At 44.6% G+C, this 11,068-nt stretch overlaps 1 protein-coding gene across 1 annotated transcript; it reads left to right on the top strand.

Annotated features, from left to right (window-relative positions):
* Positions 1-497: 497 nt before the first annotated feature.
* LOC149441210 (uncharacterized) lies at positions 498-2,770 on the top strand. The gene has a single exon (XM_089657573.1). It carries the CDS (start codon positions 820-822, stop codon positions 2,047-2,049), a length of 1,230 nt encoding a protein of 409 aa, XP_089513699.1. The 5' UTR covers positions 498-819; the 3' UTR covers positions 2,050-2,770.
* The last annotated feature ends 8,298 nt before the right edge of the window (positions 2,771-11,068 follow it).

Below are 11,068 nucleotides of genomic sequence, written 5' to 3' on the forward strand. Positions count from 1 at the left end.
ATATCTCCCGCCAATCAGGAGTTATAGAAATAGCATGTGTGGGTGTCAATCACCGGATCCCTGCCAGTAATTACCCGCCGGCGCCCAGTGATTACCGAGTATCTCCGATGGGGAGGACGACTGTTTTGTTTACTAACAATCTTCCTCCCTGTTAGCTCAGGCACACTGCACAGCACAGCCATCCAGAACAGTGCACTTACAGTGATGCACCCCCCTACCCCCTAGTAAAACACTCCCAGCACACAGTTAACCCTTTGATTGCCCCTCATGCCCCCAAAGGAGGTGCACGGTGATGTTATGGTGGGTGTGGAGTTCTTGGCATCTGATGTAATGGGGGGGATGAGATGCTCTGGACATCTAGTCTTACAATTACAACTGGCCCTTTGAGGGAAACCATAATGCTGACACAGCCTGCATAATAATGATCATTAAAAATAAAAAACAACTTTAGCACTTTTATATAGAATTCTGATTTTTATTTTTTTTGTACAGGTGGATTGATGAGCCACGTTTTTGGTCATGCTGGTCTTCGTGAATACAACTCATGGGAAACCAAACGTCTGGGTGTCTTAATTGACTGAAAGTTTTTATTGCAGTTCACTGGAGGAGTCACACAGGACACAAGTCATATCCGTGTTCTAAATGTCATAAGTGCTTTGGGTCCTCTTCAACACTGATCCAACCTCAGAGGACAACATGAGAAAAGTCATTTCAGGGTTCTGGATGTGACAATTGCTTTACAGTAAAGTCCAACCCATGTATACATAAGAGGAGTCATTTCAAGCGATTTCTTGTTTGGAACGTAACAAAGATTTTACAATGGAGGCAAAACATATCACACACCAGAAGGTTCACACTGGAGAGAAGCCATATCAGTGTTCTGAATGTGACAAAGCTTTTACATGGAAGTCACATCTTATCACACACCAGAGGATCCACACTGGAGAGATGCCATATCAGTGTTCTGAATGTGACAAAGCTTTTACATGGAAGTCACATCTTATCAGACACCAGAGGATCCACACTGGAGAGAAGTCATATCAGTGTTCTGAGTGTGACAAAGCTTTTACATGGAAGTCACAGCTTATCAGACACCAGAGGATTCACACTGGAGAGAAGTCATATCAGTGTTCTGAGTGTGACAAAGTGTTTACATGGAAGTCAAATCTTATCAGACACCAGAGGATTCACACTGGAGAGAAGTCATATCAGTGTTCTGAGTGTGACAAAGTGTTTACATGGAAGTCAAATCTTATCAGACACCAGATGATCCACACTGGAGAGAAGTCATATCAGTGTTCTGAATGTGACAAATTTTTTACAACCAAGGCAGAGCTTATCATACACCAGAGGATTCACACTGGAGAGAAGCCATATCAATGTTCTGAATGTGACAAAGCTTTTACAAAGAAGTCACATCTTATCAGACACCAGAGGATGCACACTGGAGAGAAGCCATATCAATGTTCTGAATGTGACAAAGCTTTTTTAACCAAGAAAGAGCTTATCATACACCAGAGGGTTCACACTGGAGGGAAGTCATATCAGTGTTCTGAATGTGACAAAGCTTTTACACGGAAGTCGAATCTTATCAGACACCAGATGATCCACACTGGAGAGAAGTCATATCAGTGTTCTGAATGTGACAAAGCTTTTACATGGAAGTCATATCTTATCACACACCAGAGGATCCACACTGGAGAGAAACCACATCAGTGTTCTGAATGTGATAAAACTTTTACACGGAAGTCATATCTTATAGCACACCAGAGGATCCACACTGGAGAGATGCCATATCAGTGTTCTGAATGTGATAAAACTTTTAAACAGAGAGGAAACCTTGTCATACATGAGAGGGTTCATACTGGAGAGAAGCCATATCAATGTTCAGAATGTGACAAAGCTTTTACAGGTAATGCCGGGCTAATCTGTCACCAGAGGATTCACAAGCTTGAGCTGCATAGAGGAAACTCCAGAAGAAGGGGCAATATTAAAGAAGTCACAGCTGTCCCATTAGGCTCACAGGCCCAATGTCTTCCCACAAACTAAGGAAGACATGATGCTACTTAAAAAAAAAAAAACTTTGAACAAACAGGACTCTAATGATCGGATTCATTGGGTTTAGTTCTTATGTCCTTCAGAAACACACCTAGAAGGCCTGTGAATATTTTACCTTTGGACATTTCTTCAGATAAGCAGCAATGACTGAACTGTATTCCTCATCATTCTCATCTTTATCCTTTTTTATGGAGCATTGACTGAACATGTAATGCATTTTCATCATTCACTAACTGAGCTATGTTCTCATGTGTTTTCTTCATTGCCATAATCTGACCAACCAATACATGACCAACAATGCCTCAGTACCAGAGTCTAGGATGGGGTCCAATGGATTCTTGCCAAGCCTCTGAAACCTCATTAGGAGAACCCATTCCAGGTTCTTTTGAGAACTGATACACCATAAGCTAGGCTTGAGGGCTCCAGCTAAGCCCACCTTGTCCACACCTCCCATTACATGGTCAACCTCCTCTCCCATGATCAATGCCTCCTTTCCATGTTCCATCTCCTCTCATGGATGACAGGCAGGTCTGTAGCCAGTTAGAGGTCTATGTTTGGTTAGAGAGTAACTTCTTAAGCTGGTGTAGGCCTTCCAACACGGAGTTAATACTGTTTTAGGGGACATATTCAACAGTACCACCTAATCCAAGCTGGCCACTTATGTTTCATCTGGTTTTCTCAAAAGGGATTCTATCAGGAGAAGATTGGATGTCCTTATTATCTTTTTTTTTTGTCCAGCTATTGCTCATCTCCATAAACTATTCACACGGTACAACTGCAAGAGATCTGAACTTACAAAGTGCTAAGTGTGCGGTCATATTCCTACCACTTCTTCTGGGAGACTGAAATTCCTCTTATTGGGGTTCACCTTAATGACTCTGAATGAACGGGTCCCTTTTTGGGGCAAAGTGTGCAAAGAGCACTAATTATTCCTGGAAATGCTAAGACATCGACACTAAAGTGTAACAATGGGCAAAATCAATAATTACATAAATGGTGCAATCTGTCATTAGCATAAACGTTTTATGTTTTTCCAAGTCTCCCCTCGTAACATTTTTATTACCTGTTGACTCTCCCAGTAGATCTGTTTTTTTCCTGCTTCCTGTAGAAGGCCAAGCTATTTGGCAAAAATAAAAGTTGGGGGGGGGGGGGGGGTAGGAAACACCATATAACACTGCTGGGGGTGCTTACAACTGTCATCTTCCATTCATATGGTGGGTTGAACCTTATAGAGAACCTGTTGCTGTAACTGCTGTAGAAGTGTTAGCTGGAGTTGGACTTTACTTGTTGTGTGTCTTACTTATAATCTATCTAAGACTTCTCTGTACAGGGTGACAACGCTGCTGTGTAATGTTCCTGCAGAATGATCAGGGTTGTCACCCTGTTACAGAAGGTGGGAAATAACAGATCTACAGACAGGACCAACAGCTGATACAACCAGGGCTTTCTTTCTGCCGGAACGCGGCGGTACTGCGTTCCGCCACCTTTTTCTTCTTGTCCCCGCTCACCGACTGCCTCTGCAGAGCTGACAAGCTATGCAGAGCAGCGAAAGTGACAGGTGCCGGACGCGGCTTGTTTATGTCATGCTTGCGCGTGCCCGGCACCTGTCACTGCCGCTGCTCACAGCCGGTGAGCGGGGACATGCACGCTTCACCCCCCCCCCTCTACCGCCAGCGTGTAAACATCGGGGGCGCGCGGCCACCCCCATAGGAAAGGTGTATCTTAGTACACCCGGCGGTGCGCGCTGACGTCATCACGCCCTCTGCTCGTCGATCCTACCATAGCGCGGATCGTCAGCATCAGGTAAGGAGCGGCGATACAATTTTTCTCGCTTTTCTTGCTAATGTGGGGGGGGGCAGTGTTACTCGCTATTCTTACTAATGTGGGGGGGGGGGCGGTGTTAATTCCATACATTTACTTTTATAGCCCCTCCCAAATTTTACTTGCATTCCTGTTCTCTAAAGGGGTGGTCCTAGGGTTTGATGGGGGCGTGGCCAGGTTTGGGTGGGGGAGTTCCACCACCTTTCCTCTGAGAAAAAAAGCCCTGGATACAACTATGTTGCAGAGGGAACTCTGGGAATGCTAATGACAGATTGCATTACACATTCAGTTAGCAGACTTCCTGCTGTTGGTCTTCTGTTTGAATTCTGATATTTACTGTCCTGCTGTAAAAGGTGTAAATGATTGCCCACATGTTTCCTGTAGTAGCAGGGACTACAAACTCATATCAGGAATATTAGGATGGGTACTTACCCAAGGGGGTCACCTTTTTGGATTTGGAAGAAACATTTCACATGGTTTCTTTCCATTAATGACACTGACAAAGGGAGTCTCACTTACTTCACTAACAATAGGAGAGCCAATCACAGGACAGTAACATTTCATGGTTTCTCAATGTAATTTCAGAATGTTTAATCCCCATTGGTCCAATGGATTCCTAGTCCTTCCAGATAACAGTTGCTTCTTGTGTGGAAGGAGCACCCTAAAATGGCTTCCCTTCAATTCCACCCATAGCTGTACTTGAGGTTATGTTGCCCCTCCCCCCATATCTGTAAGGGAAAGCCTCAATTTCTCCCAATACTCCCCTGGCCTTCCAGTGAGAAGAAACAGTTTCTCTGGATTGGAGATGTTTTATGCAGTGAACCCTTCATAGACGGGATGGGGAATCTAAGATAAGTAAGATGGACCGGAGTACTGGAGTCATGGATCAGATAACCAATGACACCATTGATGGTATAGCAGAGCTGACAGCAGAAGTGGCTCCACCACCTAAGGTGGTGTCACAGAACTGCATGGCAGCTGACTATCTCTTGGCAGACCAAGGAGGAGTCTACAAATGGTGTCAGATGGAGAGTGTTGTACATTTATATTAGATCATGAGGATCTCAGAAGGGGATATCTACACAAGGTAAAGGAGTTCCAACAGGAACCTGGGTGGGAGGAGGTGGGATCCAATGTTTTGGGTGGGTTTAGATGGAACCTGGTTGAGTAATATGGTGGGTTTGCTTCTTAAGCCATTAGTTGCTACCATAGTTTTGATTTGGAAATGTTATATATTGCTGTATTTTCTTTCACTGCCAGAGTTTATTTTGCTTTTGTTTTTAGTTAATTTCACATTTTAGGCCATATGATTAGTTAAACCCCAAACATTTCTTTTATTTTCTGAAAGCAGAGACTCTGGAGAATATAATGGTGGTAGTTGCCATTTTTCATGTCACAGAATATTAGTACAGCTGTTTATCAAATACATATTTTCTGTAAAAAAAAGAAAATGTTAGTGCACAAAGAACACAATATATGACCCAAATTGTTTGGTGAAATATAAAATATGGGGTTGGCATCAAGTATATAGATACCAAACATGTCAAACTTTAAAAATTGTGCGTACTTGTGAAATGGTGACAAACTTGAGAACCAAAAATTGTTCAAAGATGACGCTTTAAGAGCCTTTATAGGTTATCAGTTCAGATAGTTACCCGTGAACGATGGCCTCAGAATGATTGTTCTCACTCTCGCTTGTGCAATGATATGTACAATGTGTTGTGTGATTTGTTTTGTGGGTTTTTATTCTTATAGTGTTACTTAAATTTTTTTCATCTCTTTCTTCACTTAACATGGCTTCTGTCATATAGGGGGTTGATAGCCCCCGTGATACATATTTCTGGTTACAGGTCCTCTTTAAAGAGACATCAGAACATTATTAGACCCCCAATGTCACCTCTGTACCCCAAGAAAGATGGTCAAGCACAGATCATGCCTAATCAGCTCCTTCCCAAACCATAGTGACTGGAGAATGACAGCGCTGAACCCAGAAGTGACATAATCTCCCACATCCAACATCCATTCACTGAAGGGGAGATCAGAGATCAGATGTTTGCTGATCTCCTCCTGCTCTCACCACTGACACCCACCATGCCTGTCTTGGGCTTGCAGGAGGGACAGCTGAGCCCAGTATACATGGCGGGGGGGGAACTTCAGTGTGGCTGAATCACTTCCACCAGAAAGCCGACAGTTGGCCTAACAAATGTAGACAACCCCCGGGTGCTGTAGCTATAAGGCCGTGCTGCTGCTGATGGAAACCTTACGTTGGCCGGAGTGAAAGGGTTCCACTAATGTACATCTGCCAAATCTGTATCTGAGGAGACCATAGAAGCAGCATTAGAAAGAAATGTGAGCTTGGCTTCAGTCAGGCGATGGTCCTGGTGGTCATGGTCTTGTTCTCCATCAGGTCCTCTCACCTTGTAGATGGTGACATGGACTTGTGTGGGAATGAGCAAGAGGGGCTCGGGGTTCTCTTGTACCCAATCAGCTTGTTGTGGATAAAAGATGAAAGTGTCTTCTGGGAATTTACAGGGATTTGGATGTTTACAGGGTTACATAAGTGGGCGGGGCTGGTACTAATGAGGGGTGTGTCATATTTTAATCAGTTTCTTAGCATAGATGATATAAATGGTATAAATAGATCCTTGAAATGTAAACAATCTATCTACTTCCTTCTGTTGTTAAAGTGTCACATATATATGATTAATAAAGTTGAATTATAATTTCATCACACAATACCGTGGTCTGGGTTCTTCTACAACACATCCCCCCCAAAATGTCCTCTTCCAGTTATAGGGGTCTGGTGGAATGGGACACCAGCTGATGGTATCTCTTAGGCCCCTTGTACATGGGGGGTCCAGCCCCTGTGGGTGCAATGCTGGCATTATAATACACCTGGTAGGCACAGGTACAGCGTCCAGCCCCGCTGCCTGCAGCCTGTCAAAGTCTACACTACAGCTGGACGGGGCTCAATGCTGCACCACGCTTACCTCGTGTTTAGGGGGCTCCGTGTTCAGGGAGAAATGACCGCCATCCTGATCAGACAAAGCATAAAGAAGATGTAGGCAGGTGCAGTCTGCTTCTTCTACTGTAGGGGGCACCCAACCAGGGCGACATCCCAGCCTGGAGAGGAAGTCGGAGGACACTTGGTTTCTCTGTGGTTTCCCGGTTCCTGGAGACTGTGTGGAATGAAGGGGTCCATGGAGTCCTGGAGACATTTTTAATTTTTTTTTTTACATGTTTAAAAGCCATTTATACCTTAAAATTACTTAAACCCCCAAATAATATATATATTTCTTCACAACAGCAGACACACTAGAGGATAAATTGTTAGTAGTTCTGATGTTTTATGAGTTTTATTATTTTACACAATATTAGTGCAATGATTTATGAAAGGTACAATTTCAGTTAAAAATACAGTAAAGTTAATTTCTGGGACATAAATGTAATTTATTATCTAAGGTTTCAGTAAAATATAAAAGATACATTTCCCCCACTGAATATAATGGGATCCCACATAACAGTCGCTGTTCATATTCAGAATTCCTTTCTTACAATGGGATCTTGTGTCCGGATAAAATCTTTTATAGATCCCTTGTGACATTGTGTTCTCATTGTAAAATCCTAGATTTGTAAATCTGTCGCTGATATTTATAATGGTTTTGTCCAGAAAAAGAATGGAGTGATGTGGAGAGATGGAAACATATGTATAGATGGAAGATTGGTCTGTTGACTCCCCAGAGCTCCTTTCCATGAGAGATGTTTGTTCCCCCCCAGAGCTGAACAATGGTACATTCCTGAATGGCCAGGCTGCTGGTTTGTTGAATCCAGAGTCTACATACAAGATGCCTCCACAGTGTACATTGATGGGGCTGGGAAGGCTGGTACATGTTGTTCATTTGCTCCGGGTGCAGGAGATAGGACAGAATCCCATTGTTGCCGGGTGTCCTCGCTTTCCTCAATTCTGTACTCACTTCATTTACAAAAGCAAACTATGTGAGTGGAGAAGGTGATTGTATCCGGCTGGAGCTCAGACCTGACAGGGACTCGGGATTTTGGGCCTCTTACGTCTAAGACAAATATAGTCTGAGTTGGAGAGAAGATAAAATATCATTTCTTCTCAGAGACATTCTGAGGGGTTTTCCACACTTTGTAATTGCTGACAATTCTTTTGTGGACATTCAGCTGTCAGTGGGGAAACCTGCCGACAGATGAGGAGTCATCGGTTAGGGGTGTGACCGCCTGATTTCCAGCCAATCATTAACAACCAGATATATTTCACACAGAATTCAGATCAGTCCATCAATTGTCAGCAGATGAGAATTCTAGAGAATTCAGAGAAAGCTCCACCCTCTTTCCTTCTCCACCAATCAAGGATCTCACTCCAGTTAGCCAGTCACCGTGGGCATGATTTCCTTGACATCCATCATTGGTGTCAGTGAGATAAAATAAGCCCCATTGTTGGTGTCAGTGAGATAAAATAAGCCCCATTGTTGGTGTCAGTGAGATAAAATAAGCTCCATTGTTGGTGTCAGTGAGATAAAATAAGCCCCATTGTTGGTGTCAGTGAGATAAAATAATCCCCATTGTTGGTGTCAGTGAGATAAAATAAGCCCCATTGGTGTCAGTGAGATAAAATAAGCCCCATTGGTGTCAGTGAGATAAAATAAGCTCCATTGTTGGTGTCAGTGAGATAAAATAAGCCCCATTGTTGGTGTCAGTGTGATAAAATAAGCCCCATTGTTGGTGTCAGTGAGAACAAAGTGTACCCCCAGCCCAGCATTGGTGGTCAGTGGTGGTACTTACCTGATCCCACCCTCCCACTGCCTCTCTGCTGATGTCACAATTATACTTTCACTGTAGGAAAGGAGATGGTGGCTCCCAGCAGTCGGGTATAATTGCAGTGCCTGGTGATGGAACCCAGAGAGTGTTCCGGAGTCATCACCTCACTGCCACTCTGAAGAGTCCTGGAACCTGCCAGACATGGACATGGACATTCCAGAACACTTGGAAACAACAAGATTCAAACTATGAGACATTTCTTGGAGCTGCAGTTCCTCTGAGCTCCACCAGGTGATCTCCCTTCTATCCAGAGAGGAAGTGATGTCAGGCACAGACAGGAAGTGATGTCAGGCACATACAGGAAGTGATGCAAGGTACAGAGGGGAAATTATGTCAGGTACAGACAGGAAGTGATGTCAGGTACAGACAGGAAGTGATGTCAGGTACAGACAGGAAGCTCTGGCTGAGGTGAGTTGGGAGGAAGTAGAGAGGAGACATTGCTGTGTCTCCCAGGAGACAGAAGGTGTCAGTAATGAGGCTCCACCTGATGCTGGCTGCTGGGAAGGTATATAATCCCCCCGTAGTTTTCATCAGTTCCTCAGTGTTCTGCCTGTGAGTCGCTTCCCTGCTGGATCCTGCGTCCTGTATCTTGTATACTTTCCCCTGATTCTGGTTTCCTGCATTCTGTTCCCCCATCTCTGCTCCCCTGATTCCCAGTCCCGGGTCTGCCCGGTGTATGTCAGCTTCCCTCCATTGTACACAGTGTATTATAGTCAGGTTGTTGGGTTGGTTATTTGCTGTCACATTTATTTGTCACTTTTGCTTTGTTTATGATCTGTGGGTGTCGGAGGGTGTCGTGTCCATTAGTAAACTCCATTTAAATTGACTGTTTTTTTTCTTTTAAAACAAACATGTCATACTTACTGCTGTGTGTGATGTTTGCACAGAGCAGCCTGGATCCTCCTCTTCTCAGGTCCCCCACAGGTGCTCCTGCCCCCTCCCTCCTGCTGAGTGCCCCCACAGCAAGCAGCTCATTATGGGGCATCCAAGCAGGCTCAGGAGCAAGCCGCTGCTCTGTGTGTCCACAGAGCCCCTTCTCCCTCTTCATTGGCTCACTGGCTGTGATTGACAACAGCAGGAGCCAATAAGGAGTGAGAGTCCCCAGACTGCTGAGGATCTTGTGCACATTGTTGGATCAGGATGGGGCTCAGGTGAGTATTGGGGGGGCTCCTGCAGAGAGAAGGGTATTTACCTTCATATATAGAATGTATGGAGGTAACAAACCTCCTGACTTTACACCCCCTGTAATCACACTCCTCCTACTCCGTCTTATTCCACATTTCTTAGGCATAGCCCTCCAATCTGGTCCTCCCTTCTGTCGCTGGATACCTGCATTCCTTACAAGGGTTTATATTCCTCACCAGTGTACTCTGTATACCGGGCTGTATACCACAACATCCTGACCATTGTACTATGCATGCTGGGCAGTATATGACATACTCCTGACCACTGCACTCTGTACACAGGCCTAACATATATTCCTGACCTCTGCACTCTGTACACAGGCTTAAGATATACTCCTGACCACTGCACTCTGTACTCAGGGCTGTATATGATATACTCCTGACCACTGCACTCTGTACACAGGCCTAAGATGTACTCCTGACCACTGCACTCTGTACACAGGGCTAAGATGTACTCCTGACCACTGCGCTCTGTACACAGGGCTGTATATGACATACTCCTGACCACTGCGCTCTGTACACAGGCCTAAGATATAATCCTGACCACTGCACTCTGTACACAGGCCTAAGATATAATCCTGACCACTGCACTCTGTACACAGGCATAAGATATACTCCTGACCACTGCACTCTGTACACAGGCCTAAGATATAATCCTGACCACAGCACTCTGTTCATAGAGCTGTATATGATATGCTCCTGACCACTGCACTCTGTACACAGGCCTAAGATATAATCCTGACCACTGCACTGCACAGGCCTAAGATATAATCCTGACCACTGCACTCTGTACACAGGCCTAAGATATAATCCTGACCAGTGCGCTCTGTACACGGGCCTAAGATATCCTGACCACAGCACTCTGTTCACAGGGCTGTATATGACATCCTCCTGACCACTGAACTCTGTACACAGGCCTAAGATATAATCCTGACCACTGCACTCTGTACACAGGGCTGTATATTATATACTCCTGACCACTGCACTCTGTACACAGGCGTAAGATATATTCCTGACCACTGCACTCTGTACACAGGCCTAAGATATAATCCTGACCAGTGTGCTCTGTACACGGGCCAAAGATATAATCCTGACCACAGCACTCTGTTCACAGAGCTGTATATGATATGCTCCTAACCACTGCACTCTTTTTGCTGAGACAA

Source organism: Staurois parvus, unplaced genomic scaffold (assembly GCF_062004578.1).
Source record: "Staurois parvus isolate SC_StPar_1 unplaced genomic scaffold, SC_StPar_1.0 ptg001011l, whole genome shotgun sequence".
NCBI classification, from domain to species: domain Eukaryota; kingdom Metazoa; phylum Chordata; class Amphibia; order Anura; family Ranidae; genus Staurois; species Staurois parvus.